This window comes from Ornithodoros turicata, chromosome 9 (genome assembly GCF_037126465.1).
Source record: "Ornithodoros turicata isolate Travis chromosome 9, ASM3712646v1, whole genome shotgun sequence".
Classification (NCBI taxonomy): Eukaryota; Metazoa; Arthropoda; class Arachnida; order Ixodida; family Argasidae; genus Ornithodoros; species Ornithodoros turicata.
In genome coordinates, this window is record NC_088209.1 from 16,381,474 (window position 1) to 16,398,951 (window position 17,478).

A 17,478-nucleotide genomic window follows, 5' to 3' on the forward strand; every position below is an offset into this window, starting at 1 on the left:
TCAGCTTAACGACAGTTAGCGTGTATTCACATGAGCGACATTCCCCAGAATACTCCAGCGGAAGATGCCAAAAAACGTCATAGCTTTCTGCTGTCACGCGCTCAGCCAACCCCACCTACACTCTTAAGAAAAGGAGGAGCACTTTTACTCCTTTTGGGGACTAAATGCGTTGCCACAAAAAAATAGTCCCTTTCGGGAGTAAATGCACGGGAGTAAACGAATGTCACAGAGTGGAAACTGCACTTGACGCGCTGTTGTAAGAGTCCCAAGTACATAATTCGTGTGCATGCATGAAAATACCTTGAAGCAGACCGTCGACCGTGATATATCGAGTGATATAAAATCTTGCGTCATACATAGGGCACAATTTGCGAAGAAAGATGCTCTGCTTCTTACTTTGTGTGGCTGGAAAATTGCTACGTTGTCTGAGTTATACAGCCTTATGTCGTTCAAGTTGACCAAGGGCACATATTTACGTAGACTGTCGCATTCAGGGGACCATTCGCGAAGTTTAGTGACAATTTGCAGTCCTGGGGAGTAAATGGTGGGACTAAATGTCGGGTTAGGGGACTAAAATGGGGAGTAATTGGCAGACTAAAGGAGTAGAAGCTGCAATTACTCCCCGTTTTACTCCTTTTTTTTCTTGGAGTGTAGATACAGAAGGCCTGCTCATTGCATCCTCTCCCTCCTTCGTTACCGTGGACACACAAAGTCAGAATTCGTCTGCTGCCGCGATTCGCAGTTCCGTGAATTCAAGAACTCCCAAATGACTGCAGCTATAACTTCACAAATCTTCACAAATTTGAACCTGTGGACTAAACGTGCAACACGCTTACCAGAAAACCAGATTCGAGAAAAATATGGGACCATTTTGCGCTTTATTTGGTTTTCCTATTTAGTAAGCGGGGACGTTCACTACTCGCAGACGACAGTGGTTCGTCTCCATGGCTACGACCGCTGAAAGCACGTTCGTGATTGGCTTCGGCCGTTGAATACACGATCCTGATTTGTTGACTCTTGTTACGTCACGTCGACGAGTAAGCAGGCTTTCCCTATCTAGGTGGTGTTGGCTCAGCGTAGTGTCTTCACGTGTACTGGTAACCGTGGGGAATATCCTGCGGCATAGCCACGAGATATTCCGTAGCAGACGACAGGAAAAGACGCCGGCGATGTCATCTGCTAAGTGTCGTCTGCTACGTGCGCAGCACGCCACTGCCTATTTTCCGGCAGTTCAACATAACACGGCGCGGAACTTCAGCTCCACGAGCAGTTTTTGCTTTTTCTCCCACTAGAATTTTCCGGTGAGGATGTCGCTTGTGTGAACACACGGTTAAAGGCTTCCCTGAACACATTTATCAAATTTTTCCCTGAACACATTTATCAAATTTGCCTTTCTTTCTTTGATATACGTGAGTAAGTCAAGGAGTAGCTACATCTTCTGGACTCCTAGATTGTAATTACTCCACATTTTAGTCCACCTCTGGCCTTCAAAATTTATTGCCCCAGCACTGCAAGTAGTACGTAAACGTCGAGTATACTGGCATGCATCTAGTCCCCCCCCCCCAAGAAACTATAATCATGTTTTTTTTTGTTTTTTTTTTCATAGAGCGAAGAGCAGCGTTTCCTTTGTTTTACGTCCAAACAGCGCAGTGGCTTTTTCGCGTAGTATACGCTCTTGGGTCTACGGCCAACCGTTGCAACATGTGCAGCGGAACCTGCTGGTTCGCGTTAGCGTGATCATCTATTAGACACGTGTGTGGTCTTCTCGCCTGTGCCGGTGAACGTAGAGTCCGCCTTGGCGTTTCATTGGAAAGAGAGACTTGTGTTCTAAATACAGCGAAATCTCGTTTCTACCCCGACGAGTTGCATCATCCTCAAATGGGGTAAAATCCGAAAAACTCCGAAAACGAATTTGCCACAGAGTAAATTCAGCCACACAGGCATGAAAGAACAACTAAGCATTGCGCATTCTCCCAGACAGAACACTTTCTCCTGTGGACGTCCGAAACTGATCCCAAGGTCCATATCCGGAAATATATATCAGTCGGATATCTCTGGGAGCCTCATACATGGACGTCCCTGGATCGGTATCCACAGGATATCCGGTTTGCGGCTGTTTCAAAAATTGTCCGAGTTAGATCCCTGTCGGGATGTTATACGGATCATTTATTGCGGGAGAGAGAGAAACTGGGGGCGATGTAGCACTGCGAAGTTTGACTTTCGATGTACCAGCTGAATGTCTCTAGCCAAAACCAGTACGAAACACAGACGTTGTCTTGATAGCGAGTTAATACACCGATCAATTTCTCAATTCGTTGTTGTATGCGTGCGTAATCGAATTAAGCTTAGACAACTCACCTATCATTTTGATTCACTGGCGAGAAGGTATCTGGAATATGGGGATGTTCGCGAGACAAGCAGTATATGATATCTGTTTTCTCTTTGGAAGGAAATGGCACTGCCTTTCGAAATGAGCTTCTGGGAATGGGTGGTCTTCTTGGAGCTTTCATATATATTTTTTCTTAATAAAACGCTGCGTTCGTTCTCCGTCATGGCATGTACGAGAAACAAAGAGGAGCAAAAGAAATTAAAAGGTGCGGAGGCGGAGATTAAAACAAAATAGCAGGCAGAAAAATGTTGATTTCTACGAAAACTCAGGATCAATGTCTTTCTCCTCTACGGATGTTTGTATATCCGCACAACGTGTGCATGTAAATAAGTAAGTCCCTGCAATGTCCAGATATCTCCATGTAACATCCTATGAGGACAAACGACGGATATATGTGGAAAGTCCAAACCGTGGCCGCTCGGAGATGTAGGGGACGTCCGTCGGAAAAATGTCTGTCTCCCAGGGAGATCCGAATTTCCGTGAAAGAATATCTACAGGAACACCCCGAGACGTTTTGTTCTGTTTGGGCAGCAGTGCCACGCATGAGTTCACCTGATATCCGAGAAGTGCTGTTTATTTATCTTCTGAGGTAAAACTACATACATTTCTACAAACATAACATTAGGAAACGTAGCGGTCAAATTATAAACAGGTCATCACTATCAAAACAATGCGTTGGAGTTTCCGGGCCGAGACAGTATACTCCACGTCCATCGACATCACTCGGCGAAACCGCATTTACGCGGGGCTATAGGTGCTTCCTTCCCCATTACCTTGCACATGACCTGGCGTTTCAGGCGACACACGAGTACGGTTCCGTGTTTACGGAGTCGATTTTCCGGTATATTTGGAAGGGTGTTTTTCGGTGTTCGTTACTTTCGGAGGATTCGGAGCTTCTCGGTGTTTATTTTTTTGCAGCTGGGATGATGTCTGAAATTCGGAGAAAAAGTGACGGCTGCCTCGCTTACTATTGAGCGCCAGAATTTGCAGACAGCGACATCTGTATCACGATTATCTGGCGACATGTATATCTCGAAATGCGGTCATTCCTTGACACGATCGGAAGGCACGTTTCGCTTGCGTCCTCTCTCTGCTGCAACACCCAGTTGTTCCCTTTAGAGGACAGCTGGCATGCCATAGAGGGTGTTCAAATATTCCAATATGAACCGGGGTCCACAGAAAACATGGTGCGCCATAAGTGAATGAAAACTGCTGAATATTTTGAGGCGTCGCGTCTGGTTATCGCTCGTATTTTTTCGTGGTGGCTGATTAATCAATAACGTATAATTAATTAGCTAACTTTTTAAATGTTCGTCTTAGGGTCGAGATGTGAATTGGAAAGTTGTAAAGCGTGTTGGGAAACACCCATTGCAATTTTTCCTACAGGGTACGCTTCGCGTAGAGTTGTTTTCCTGGTAAGAAAGAACGCGCGCGAAATCAGAAAGTGCACCATGTGACACGAGGCGCACGCCACGACTTCAGAGCTCTCAGGCGTATAGAAGAACTACCACATGCGTTATCTGCCGAGAAGCGATGTAGTTGCCAGTAGCGTGTAGGCGTACGCTGTAGAAAACATTGCGATAGATAAAGAGTTAGCTAATTAATTACGCCTTATGAATTAATCAGCCACCACGAAAAAATACAGGCGAAAATTCACGAAAATGCACTGGACGATTACGACAGTCGCTAATGTGAAATTTGAGCGCACTGTTTATTTTCCACACACAGTACTTTCTTCAAGTAGCACTCCTATCCCAGTCCGTGAAGAAACCGCCCTCAATTTTGCAGCCGCAAGTTTGGAGCCAAGTAAAAGCGATAAAACCCCAGCACTTGGGATTTATCGCTTTTAAATGGATTACCAACCTGCCCAGATTTTAACGTTATTGGAGCAAAGCTCACCGAACTGCACCCAGACGCGTTCCGACCTCACAAGCGTGCCCTCCTACTTCGCTTTCGTCTTCTCGCCCACTTCACTCTCGCCGTACGCTTCCCCTGATGCTTTTCTCATCACACCCTCCCGTACTTTCATCCTTCATCCGCTCCTCGTTCGCTCTGCCGGTTACAACGCCGACGCCGCTCAACGCTGGAACAGGCGCCTAAGAGCGGCCCTCGAAAATCTGGCTTACTTATTACCCCTAATTAATTATTCAGCCACATTGAAAAATACAGGCGATTAGAAACGCGACAATATTCTGCAGTTTTCGTTCGTTATGACACACCGTGTTTGTTTTCTTTTTCTTATCATTTTTCATTTCTTTTATTTATTTATTTCCAGACTCCGGTGCACATTAGCTTGGACACCCTGTGTATGCTTCCTTATCCGCTTTGAAGGGGAAGAGGACGCAAGGCATGGAATACGCTAAACGTATTCCAAATAAGACCTGAGAAACGGCATAAAGGCGCTGAATATGCCGTCATATCGGCCAGTAGCAAAATGCGATACCCTATTCAGAGATTTCAATCTCGACGTACCTCGATTCGCAGTATATTTTGATCTAGAAGACCGCCCTTCTTTGTAGCGAGGGCTCGTAACCCGCGATGCGCGGCGATCCCGACTCGAAAGGAAACCGACCTCGGCAACCAGCCATTAGGGCGTGGATTCTCTAAGTGAGCCCTCGGTTAGTGGAACACCCAAAGCCGGAGTTCTTTCGGATAATTCTGAAGCGATTCTTTCGTTTTGTTTATCTTCGTTTTTTTCCCCTCTTTTGACGTGAAAACATCAGTAGGTTCGGTTTGGTAGCAAAGCCAACGAAATTATGCCGGATTTCATGACGCGATAATTCGGTCAGCAATAATCCGATGGCTAACCGATAACCAAATAACCGATTCTAGCTAACAAGGTCCTTGCGGTGGCTGACGCAATCTCTGAGTGTGGCGGGCGCCTGCGAAAGAGACGGAAATATAGAGGTACGCGTACCTTGCGGGCAGTCTATCTCGCGAACGCGTGAAGCTAGGACGCCGATGAATGTGTCGTTGGAAAGCGCTTGAGAGGTTCTACCTGGACCTTAAGCTATATCGGCTTCAACAAGAACAAGCACACTTTATAAATTTGCGAAGTTGAAATATCAAAATTTTGTCAGAATGTCGGCATATATGAAACTAAAATACGATCAGAATCGAAGGACACGACAATCAGAATAAAAGGGCGGCTCGAGAGGAGCCCAAAAAAGTCCCCAAACTCCAGCACCGTGCGATCGAGAGAGCTACGGTAGCGCCGAAGACTATTAGCTGCGGAGACAAATTCGACTGCCGGCGCGCACAGCGCCCCCTTACCCTCTACCAGCGGGGCAACTTCGATTTGTGCGAGTGTGAAAGTGACCTAGAAAGACGATGGAGTGCATCCAGAGGGGGGCTCAGCACCGTCCAGGAGCCACAGCCGCTCAAAGGAATCGGAGATAGTGACGTTTTCATGTAAAACGCTACGGCTCGGACACGACTGAGCCAACGCCACCTAGATGCAGAGGGCCTGCTCATTGCCTCTTCTCCCTCTTCGCTACGTGGACACTAAGAGTCAGAATTCTTCTGCTACTGCGATTCACCGTTCTGCGAATTCAAGCCAACCGAATTCACCCGCAAATGACTGCAGCTCGCCTGGAACCTGCAGACGTAAATATTGAGACAAAAAGTGCAAGACGCTCTCCAGAAAACCAGTTTTGAGAAAGATTGAGACTATTTTGCGTTTCATTTCCAAGTTTTCCCATTTAGCACGCGAGGACGTTCAGTCACAATGCGCAGACGACTTGATGGCCATGAAAGCACGTTCGTGATTGGCTGCCGCAGTTGAAAACACTGTCCTGATTTGCTGCCTTCTAATTGTTACGTCACGTCGACGAGCAAGCAGGCTTTATCTATCTAGGCAGGCTTTCTTTCTTTTTTCATAAATCCTAAAGCCCGGAACCCTACATATGACTAGGGTTCGTGGTTTTCGGCATTTTCCGAAAAATGCCGGAAAACACCACCCGAATGATTTTTTTTTTTCAGATTCGGAATATTCCGAAAAAATCCGAATTCCTCGTATCTTGACAGCTGCCATTCCTGGAACCGCAAAGGGAAATCCCCTTGTAATCTCCTGTTGTCGTCTATTTCTCGAGCGTGGCATTACCTTCTCGCTGTGCCCTTGTTTCGTTGTGCTTAAGCGGTTACAGGAGGATGACCTCAGCTCTGTTGTGCGGTCGGTGATCGCCTTTTGGCAGCACACGTACTTGGTGACACACCCTTCTTTAGTGAATTTACTATTTGGAACCTTTGCGGTCTGTTGTTGTCCGGTTAGAAAGAGATCACGAGTGTACGGAGCTCCCAAACGGTTTCAAAAGCCGATCGCTCATCCCCTGCCCTAGCCCTCCAGTTCATTTTTGTGTTCTTTGTATTCCTCTATCTACTCCCTTCCAGTTACGACTTGGAGTGACCCTTGTTTCCCTTCGTGAGGCACTTCGAGGCACTTCACTGTATGAGGAATTATTCTTATTTGTTGATATAAAGCGCAAGTTTTTCGAATATGCTGTATGCCCTGCCCCTCAGGTGGATATATCTCCTATTCAGTTTTGGACGGCCCGTTCCAGCACATGACCTTTGTTATCGCAGTGCGCCTTAAGCATACTGGCTATTCCTGTTTCTAGGGCTAATGTTGAGAGCGCGTTCTCTAAACTGCGTGTTATTAATCGCAAGGAGCGCGCCGCTATGACAGATGCGAGCATGATGATGTACGCTTGCATCTATTACAACAAGAGGTAGTCTCCTTGTTTGGCACAGGCAATAAAAGACATTGTTAATGAAACCATGAATCGATTCACTTCTTTTCGGTTCGTTTTTACTTCGCGCGCAAAATAGGCTTTCCTTCATGCGAAATAAATAGATGCCCGTATTCGGGCATTTGTTTTTTGGGCGGAATATAGATGCCGAAAAAATCCGATTTATAGTCCCCCATATAAATGCCGATAAACACCCCCCGAATTGGGTTGAAAATAAATGCCGAAAACCACAAACCCTACATATGACTTACACCCCTGAACCACTCTAGTTTGCAGATTTTCGCGCAGCCTCCTATACTTTGTTTACCAAGACTACATACGACCACTCTCGTTTCAGTGCCTGCAGTACACGTGGTACTTCAACGCAGATTTCCAGATCTACGCACTGCTTGTGCCTCTCGTTATGCTCTTAGCGAGGTAAGGAACGCAGTTTTTTCCCAGTGGATATAATCAGCTAATTGTTATTCGTACAGCACGCAGACAGAGGTGTACAGCGCTAACTAGAATCACTCTACCGGTACATTGATGGTCTCGGTCGTAACAGACTGTATATCGAAGCCGCGGGTTTCACCTCAGGATCAATTTTCAACGGCCACCGCCACCAATAAATGAGCATAGCGCGACCCGCCATCACGGCCTCCGGTGCTCCTGTCAAATTTATGTCACTGCAATCTACGTCTCTCTCACTGAATTGTCCCAAACTATAGTTTCTCTATGCGACACCTAAGTATTATAATATTGATTAGGTTTTAAAAAGTATGACGTCATAGCGCTACCTGCCACCCGCCTGGCAACACTGCTTCTCCAAGGTTGACATTCGTCCCCTCACCGCAGCTGCTGGCAGTCTTCCAACGTCGCGAGGAGAGCGGGAACCGCGCGCGCTGTTGCTGCGGCACAGACGACAGAGCTGTAATGACGTCGCTTACTCTTGGAGAATCCGAAACTATAAAGTTTCGAGAGTGCTTTCGGAAAGTCGTGGAAGCGCGTAACGTTCACCGTCGACATTTACGTGTTGCTCAATGATTCTTTTAGCGAGGCTGATTTATAATGGGAAGTAATAGAAATACAATAGAGCCCCTAGTGGCATCTCTAACACTGCTCAGCAATGTCGGAAACCAGCAACCGTTGTTTCTACGCAATGCGTCGCGCGATCTGTAATTCAATGCCGTCAAGGTACTGGCTCAGGTCAATGAGCGCGTTCCACTGGACATTACTGGGCGGAAGCAAGAAGCACCGACAACTTGGCGACACACTGTTGTTCGAGCAGCTGAGATGTAGCAACAACGTCATCTAGATCGAGCGAGCATTTTGAACAAACGGTGACAATAAGATGTCTACCCATCTTCTTGGCGCAAGTGTAGAAGAAACATCTTGAAAGAGAAAACTCTAGGGGACAGTCTAGAAGGGAAGGGAAGGGAAGGAAAGAAGCAAGCAAGTTGTCCTAGATTAAAATAATATGGCTCTCCAGAAGTCATCTGCTAGGTAATTCCGACGGAGATACCAGAAGGTTGCTTCACGTTCTAGGAGTTGAACGATTTGTCATATCTTTTGTTAACATTTCATCAGGTTCGCTCATTTTTATCGTTAACAAAGATACCTTACGGGTGATAGTCGCGCTGGAAAGCTCATTTCCGAATGCTTCGAAGCAATCATCCCATCACGCTGCAACACTAACTTTCTGCGGTTGAACACCGCGTCGCGCGCGTTGAATACAATACGCCGGTACAAGGTCAGCGAATAGTCAAGACAAGGGAAGAGACTACACGTTTTCACCAACCCTGAGCTCTACGTTTTCAGCACATTACAGGCTAAGCATAGCAGAAAACATTAAAAGTTTTTCCATATGCGCGTACCTCTTATATTGGTGGTGGTATCGCCCTCCACTTGAGAGAAGCAGCAGAGAGCACTTTTCTGGTATGGTCGTCCAAATAGTGCCCTTCACGAACATGACTGTGCAGAGTAGAAGTGATATTCCACTGGCAACGACATAACGGTGTGTCTATACTGCATTCGGCACCTTTATGTTCGTTCCTGCTAAAACTTAAGCGTCAGCTGAGGCCCGTAGCAAATCTATAATAACCGCCGTATTCCCACTCCATCCTCAGCGATCCGTACAACCTAGTGTGCCTCAAGGGGATATTTCTTTCCCGCCAATTCTCAGTCTGTCTGCAGGCATCCCTACAGCCCCGTGCGCTTCAATGAGACAACTCTTTCCGTCGTATTCTCGCTCCGACCTCGCTGATCCCTACTGTCCAGTGAGTTTCAAGGGACATATCTTATCCGCTGCATTCCCGCTCCACCCTCAGTCATCCTCACGGCCTGGTGCGCTTGAAGGGGATACCTCCTTACTACGTATTCTCGCTCCGTCCTCAGGCAGCTCTACACCCTAGCGCGCTTCAAGGAGACATGTCTATCCGCCGTACTCTCGCTCCGTCCTCAGGGATCCCCGCAGCTTAGTGCACTTCAGGAAGGCATAACTTTCCGTCGTAGCCTTGCCCCTTCTCAGGGATCCCTACAGCCTAGTGCATTTCAATGGACCAAATATTTCCGCGGTATTCTCGCTCCATCAACATACATCCCTGCGGTTTACCGCGCTTCAAAAAGATCTCTCTTTTGGGATAAATCTCGCTTCGCCCTCAGGCATCCCTACTGCCTAGTCCGTTTGGATGAAACGCTTCTTTCCGCCGTATTCTCGATCCGTCCCCGCGGATCCCTACAGCCCAGTGCGCTTCAAAGGGAGATCTCTATCCGCTGTATTCTTGGTCCGTCCTTAAGAATCCCTACAGCCTTGTGAACCTCAAGGAACTGTCTCTATCCGCCGTATTTCGCCCTGTCTTCAGGCATCCCAGCACCCTAGCGCGCTTCGATGAGACATCTCTCGCCTCCGTATTCTCGCTCCGTGCTCAGGCACTTCTGCAGCCTAGAGTGCTGCAATGAGACATTTCCGCCATATTATGTCCTTGTCCTCAGGGATCCTTGCAGCCCAGTGCACTTTGAACGGACATCTCTCTCTCTCTAGCATTGTTGTCCCGTTCTCACGGATCCCTACACCCTAGTGCGCTTCAAGGTGATGTGTGTTCGCAGGTGTCTATCAGCCGTAGTCTCACTCCCTGCTCAGGGATCCCTACAGCCTGGTGCGTTTCCATGAGAACTTTTTGCTGTATTCCCCCTCTGTCCTCACGGATCCCTACAGCATAGTGCACTTCAAGGGGACATGTCTTTCTACCGTATTCTAGGTCCGTCCTCGCAGATCCCTAGAGCCCAGTACACTTGAGGCGACTTCTCCATACGCCGTACCCTCGCTACGCCGTCAGTAACCCATGCGTCCGAATCTGCTTAAAGGAGAGATGTATATAATACGTATTCTCGCTCCGTCCCCGGGTATCCCAGCAGCTTTGCGCACTTCAATGAGACACCTCTTTCTGCCGTACTCTCGCTCCGTCCTCAAGCATTCCTACACCCGAGCACGGTTCAAGGTGACATGTCTATCCGCCGTATTCTCGTCCTGTCCTCAGGGACCCCTGCAGCCTCGTGTCCTTCAAGGGGGCTTCCCTTTCCGCCGTGTTCTCGCTCCATGTTCAGGGATCCCTGGAGCATAGTGCACTTCAGGAAGTCATAACCTTCCGATGTAGCCTTGCCCCTTCTCGGGGATCCCTACAGCCTAGTGCATTTCAATAGGACAACCATTTCCGCCATATTCTCGCTCCATCAACACACATCCCTGCAGTTTACCGCGCTTCAAAGAGATATCTCTTTTGAGATCAATCTCGCTTCACCCTCAGGCATCCCGACTACCTAGTCTGCTTGAATGAAACATCTCTTTCCGCCGTATTCTCGCTCAGTCCTCGCGGATCCCTACAGCCCAGTATGCTTCGAAACGAGATCTCTATCAGCCGTATCCTCGTTTCGTCCATAGGGATCCCTACAGCCTTGTGGACCCCAAGGAACTGTCTCTATCCGCCGTATTTCGCTCCGTCCTTAGGCGTCCCTGCAACCTAGTGCGCTTCAATGAGGCATTTCCGCAATATTATGTGCTTGCCTCAGGGATCCTTACAGACTAGTGCGCTTTGACGGACACCTCTCTCTCACTAGCATTGTTGTCCCGTTCTCAGGGATCCCTACACCCTAATATGCTTCAAGGTGATGTGTCTATGTGTGGAATCTATCCACCATACTCTCCCTCCCTCCTCAGGGATCCCTACAGCATAGTGCACTTCAAGAAAACTCTTTCCGCCGTATTCTCGCTCCGTCCTCACAGATCCCTAGAGCCCAGCACACTTCCAGGGAGTTCTTACGCGGTACCCTCGCTACGTCGTCAGGACCCCGTGCACCCGAATCTGCTTCATTGAGGCATGTATATCCTCCGTATTCTCGCTCCGTCCCCGGGCATCCCTACAGCTTTGCGCACTTCAACGAGACATCTTTCCGCCCGTACTTTCGCTCCGCCCTCGGGCATCTCTAGAGCCTAGTGTGCTTCAATGGGACATCTCTACCCTCGCATAGTCGCTCAGTCCTCACAGATCCATGCGTCATAATGCGCTTGAAGGGCACAACTCTTTCCGTCGTATTCTCTCCCCTCCCTCAGGGATCCCTACAGTCTGGTGCGCTTCAAGGAGACATCTCTTTCCGCCGTAATCTCTTCCGGCCTCGCGGACCACGAAGGTCTAGGGTTGCTATACCGCTACTACCGCTGCGCGCGAAGACACTAGTTCTACCGACGTAGTCCCGACATTGAACTACTGGTTGGAAAAATTCCCCGGCATATCAAGCACTCCAGTACTCCATCGCCGCCGTTCAGCACTGATGTAGACGAGCACCATCTCCACTACACTGACTTTCGAAGCGCACTCCACCATAGCGCCTTTCCGTTCCCTACACTCAAAGGCGCGCAGGACCACATTCCAGGAGCCCTTGGACGTCCCGGCCGAGCGGACAACTGTGGAGATACAGCTGGGATATATTGTACAACGGAGTTAGCCCCGTTACTGAAGCAAAATGAGGAGGCCCTTACTTTTAAGCGCACCTTAACCTAGGCAGGGATCTCTGAGGGCGGAGAGAGCATAGGGCGGTAAGGCTCCTTCAGGTGAAGACAGCGTCTGCATCGATGCCCGCAGTCGCCGTTGTATGAACTATGAGATACCACAACATTACGATTATACATTTTTATATTCGAAACACCGGCGGCATTCGTCCAGAGGCACTTCCCTTAACACACCATTACACTACCCCTTGAAAGGACAAGACTGACTAAAGGAAGGAAAATTGTCGGGGAGCACGCCAAGTTCGTTCCTAACCTATGTTACCTTGTTTCACCAGCAAACCATTACTCGCCAGCTGGATCGGTCTCGTCATATGGGTAGCATCCATCGCAGCCGTTGGAATGCAGACTTACCTTGGGTTCTACACACCAACTCTGCTCTTGGACACTCGAATTGTACCGTAAGTCTGCACAACAGTACCTAAGTCACATTTGTGCCGTAAGTCTTCTCTGTGCCACAAATGAGTGCGTGCCTCCTAGAAAGGCGAGCCAACGATCCCAGCTCAGTTTCGCTTTCTTCTCACAACTGCAGTGAAATCTACCGAACATTCGGTAATATTGTGGTACGACCATACACTCATGTGGGTCCTGCCATTATGGGTGTCACCATCTGGTGCTGCCTGGACAAGTTAGAAGGCCTCAAAATGAAAAAGGTTGGTGTACTTTCAATGTAAAACTTTCAATGCTGCGATTTTTGCTTGTGCAACCTTTGAGAGCGAAGCGGTTTCTACAGAGTTTTGGCTGAGCGTGTCCACGTCAGGTAGATCGGATTCTGGTGCTGTGTGTGTGCCACCCAGCACTGCAGTGGCTGTGAGGATGCGCTTAGTTATCAGGCAGTGCCGTGCATGCCAAAGGGAGTCTGGCCATTAGGAGGAGCCTAAAAAAGAGGCTCGACCTGTCAATCAAACTTAGGCGCATTTCATTGGTTACCGTTTTTCATGGGAGCTGCCATGACACCAAATTTTCTCCAAGATGGAGGGTGATGCTTGGAACGACGAAGCGGAGATTTCGTGACAAAAACTTAAATAACTTCAACTCAACACTTTAATTTCATACTGTGAGTATATATCCTCATGTACGCATCTGCAAAATCAGCTTCAACTTTCGCTCCGGCATCATTATTTACGCGAAAATGGGATGTTTCCTCGCTAACGTTAGGCCTAGTTGAGACCGCTATACCAAGAAAATAGCGAGGACGACGACCCTTATACGTAGGATTTCGCATTATATAATTGCATTTTATTTATACATACATCTTTGCTCATTTTTGATTCGATCTACTTACATTACGTGATTTACAACATCATGTGGGCAGTCGTCTGCTACGAAGAAGCGGTTGTACCGCTCTCCTGGCCAATCACTTCTGCCAGCAACCATTTTTGCAATTCTGAGCCTTCCCAACATGCCTCTCTCCATGCAGATGACGCTGATAAAAGTGGGCGCAAAATCCGTCATTTTGGTCTGACACAAGTGATATCCGTTTCAATAACAATCAGTCGAGTTTCTCCAAAATGGTGTCATCCAGTAAATAAGGGTGACGTATAAGTGCTGGATGGATGTAATAATAGACAACCGTATTTCGACCTGTGATTGACTAGATACCTCAAAAAGTGGGTGGAGCCTCAGGTATAGGCAGGTCCCATTAATGGCCAGACTCCCTTTGGCATACACGGCATTGTTATCGATGCCTCCCTGAGGACGTAAAATTATCTTACGGATGGCACCTGTTTATGCTAGGTTGTGGGTAACCATAAAGTCATCCAACAAAGGCTGAAGAAACAATGCGTGCCATCAAAGAGTAATGCATGCACACGGAGCGCAGAATTGTGTGTTGTGCTGACTCCCCTATCAGAAGTCGATTTCTGTTTTCGATGCCCCTGCAACATAACCTGTGACTTATCTTAAGCGCCCCCTTGCTCACCCAGCGTACCCATTATGCGTACAGCAGTGCTGTAGACATTACCCCCTATCGTAAGCCTTATGATCGAATCAATCACCAGTCAAATGTGCACGCTAATCCGTGGCGTTTCTACCGAATGAAGCCTCAACCAGAAGAATTACGCAGGTATCATCACCGTACGAGGACCTTTATGTACTTGCTTCAGATACATAACTGTAAACTATTACTATGCCAAGTCATGGATTACCCAACCACCACTGAGTAATTATGATTCACTCGTGGATTCTCTACTCGCGTAACATCTATTGCAACCCTCCTAGGTTCTTCAGGTCTTGGGCTGGCTTGTTGCCATAACCAGTCACTTTGCCATCATGTACGGCACGTACGGCTGGCTCGGTGGGAAACTTCCCAGCCGCACTGTGTCTGCTGTATATGCTGCATTACTTCGCTCGGGCTGGTCGCTAGGAGTCGGCTGGCTTGTCTTGGTCTGTGTCTCTGGCCACGGAGGTAAGGCACCTTAGTAGCTAGTAAGACTTTAGTAGCTAAGTGCCATTTTCTGGCCGATCCAGGCATTGTAAGCGACGTCCTGTCCTGGAAAGCGTTCGTACCGTTCAGCAAGCTGGCCGCCTCTACGTATCTCATGCATGTCCTTGCACTGTCCTTCCGCTCCTGGAGTATTCGGGAGAGGATCTTCGGCCATCACTTCGTCTTCGTAAGTTTGCGCTCGAAATACTGGTCAATAAACGGGCGTCTCAATCCTTACATGTTTCTTGCAGACGACAGAATTCGCAGCCAACGTTGTCGTCTGCTTCACTTTGGGCCTGGTCCTTCACCTCCTGGTGGAGGCACCGTTAACCAACCTCGCAAAGAAGGCGTTCAATTTCGTCATCAATCAAACGAACGAGGAAAAACAAAATGAAAGCACGGCCACGTAGCACTACTTCGTGACTGCATAGAGTTCTTCCCAAGCAGGGACCCTGTGCTACGGCAGGTCAGTGCTTCTGTGAAGCACATCGTACCAAACCAGAAGATTGCAGTTTTCCTCTTGTTTCATGACAGGACAACAAAGGGTTGTGATCATTAGGCCCATTTACGAGATGGTGAACCTCTCCTCGGTTCGCGGCCACATACGAACTCGACTTGATGCGTAATTGTAATGCGTATATGTAATCGTGCACATGAAGAGAATGTCTTTCTGAATGAAGAACTCGTGCATGACGATCCCTGATGTCGGTTTTACAGCATTGAAGTTTTCTCTGGCGACAAGTTTTTGCAATTTATGTTCGAAAAAGCCACATTTTTGCAATGGCGAGTTAGCCTACAGTTTGTGCCTTCTGTACTTCAAAAAGTATCTCGTCTTGCATTCGTTGTCCCAAATTCATTGCCACTGATACCGTGTGGCATAGATAGCTTGATGAAAGAATGCCTCAGCGTGGACAGTCGCGTCGTCCGGTTACCTGCTGTTCACTCTCATGCATACTTCAAAAGCGGAGTACACCCTACGGCAATTATAAATTGGTTGTGCTACAGCGCAAGGTCACAGGGTAGAAATAAGCAGTCATGACTGCGCATGGCCGGACGCGAAAGAATGTTTTGCGCAATGCGCTGTGACGACTCCTCCGGATTTCAGCACTCTTGTGTGCCTCCAGAGTCGGCCAGAAGCCTCATAAACAGCTTCACATGAGCCCCGAGCTGTTTTCGGCGCGTTCGATACCTCCAGAGTCGTCTAGAATGCTCAAGAACAGAAACAAAGCACTTGAGTGCCATGTTGAAAAACTACCTAGTGTCTTGTATTCGGAAGTCATGAAATCTGCGCCCCATCTTCAAGAAGACCTAAAGTCAGCGGCTTTCGTGACAAACGGTTAACCAAATTTGTCGCAAAGGTGACCAGGCGTTCGATCCAGAAGTATCCTGCAAAACAAAGCTGTCACTATAGTGGTGTTCAACTTAAGAAGGCACCTAGTCCGTCAGCTGTCAAAATATTACTACGCCGCGGATAGCACGGCTGGGGACAGACGTCACACTCCCTCCTCCGCCAGATAATGTAGTGCGTCACACTCACTCTGCTTCCATATCGGCTGTTAACACTGGTCGCATGACACTACGCGAGCCCTCCCCATGGTGACGCTGCAGTATTTATATTGGCGCGCTATCGCGTCTTCTGATCTCCAACGGCGTACGTACGAGGGGACCTGGACTTTTCATTTTTCGCAAAGTAAAATGAACTTACAGGCGAGAAATTAGTTTTATTTTTCAACGTAATCTCCAGCTGCACTCATGCACTTGTCCCAGCGTTTCACGAGGGCTTGGATGCCAGCAGCGTAGAAATCCTTACCGGCGCGTAGCAGCCATGATCGGACTGCATTCTTGACCTCGTCGTCGCAGCTGAAGTGGCGGCCCTCAAGGAACGCCTTCAGTGGCCCGAACAGATTGAAATCGCTGAGGGGAGGTCTGGACTGTAAGGGGGATGTGGCAGCAACTCCCAGCCAAGTTCCTGTAAGGTGCTTGTCGTGAGATACGCGGTATGCGGGCGTGCATTGTCCTGTAGGAGGAGGACTCTTTTGGTGATGAGGCTCGGCCGCTTTTGCTTCAGCGCCTTATGCACATCGCTGAGAACCTGGCAGTAATATGCACTATTGATGGTGGTACCACTGGGCAGAAAATCAACATGAACAACGCCAGCCTTGTCCCAGAAAACCGTGGCCATGACCTTACCCGCAGACGGGGTGCTTCGGAACTTCTTGGGAGCTGGCGAGCCCGGATGCTTCCACTGTTTTGATGCGCGTTTAGACTCAGGAGTGAAATGGTGCACCCACGTTTCATCGCACGTGATGATCCGACAAGGAACGGCTGTCCTTCAGTGTCGAAACGGTACCTTTGCTCTTGGGAGATTTCCGTCTTCTCTGCCGGTCAAACACGGAGAGCTGCCTCGGGACCCAACGGGCACTAACCTTCCGAAACTGGAGGTGCTCATGAATGATAGTGTTCAACGTTCCCACAGAAAGGTCCGTCTTTCGAGCCAGTTCGAGACATGTTATCCGTCGGTCCTTCAGGATCAGGCACTCCACAAGTTAGATGTTCTCAGGAACTTAGGCTCTGAGCCGCCTCAGCCGGGATCGTCCTACTCTGATGTACGGCCGTCTCGGAACCGTTTGCACCACTCAAACGCTTTGCTGCGGCTAAGTGTATCGTGGCCATACTGAGCCTGAAGTCATCTGTGAATTTCAAATGACTTTACGCATCCATTCACGGGAACTTCATGACAATTCGCTGTTTGATGTGCGCGCTCACCTCGTTGTCGGCCATCTTGTCCAGCACGTGTCTTCTGTTTCGCACAAGCTTTGGACCACCACCTGGTGAACGCGGAGGCCTGTCGCGTGTGAAAATGACGAAAACGAAGTAC

General features: G+C 48.4%; 1 protein-coding gene across 1 annotated transcript in view; it reads left to right on the forward strand.

Moving 5' to 3' along the window:
- LOC135369417 (nose resistant to fluoxetine protein 6-like) overlaps positions 1-15,010 on the forward strand; it is a 33,818-nt gene extending 18,808 nt beyond the window's left edge. Inside the window, exons 9-14 of the mRNA XM_064603009.1 lie at positions 7,475-7,554; positions 12,454-12,576; positions 12,708-12,828; positions 14,396-14,582; positions 14,645-14,787; positions 14,852-15,010. Of these exons, the coding sequence (XP_064459079.1) occupies positions 7,475-7,554; positions 12,454-12,576; positions 12,708-12,828; positions 14,396-14,582; positions 14,645-14,787; positions 14,852-15,010 (813 nt within the window). The remainder of the gene's footprint in view (positions 1-7,474; positions 7,555-12,453; positions 12,577-12,707; positions 12,829-14,395; positions 14,583-14,644; positions 14,788-14,851) is intronic.
- Positions 15,011-17,478: the final 2,468 nt, after the last annotated feature.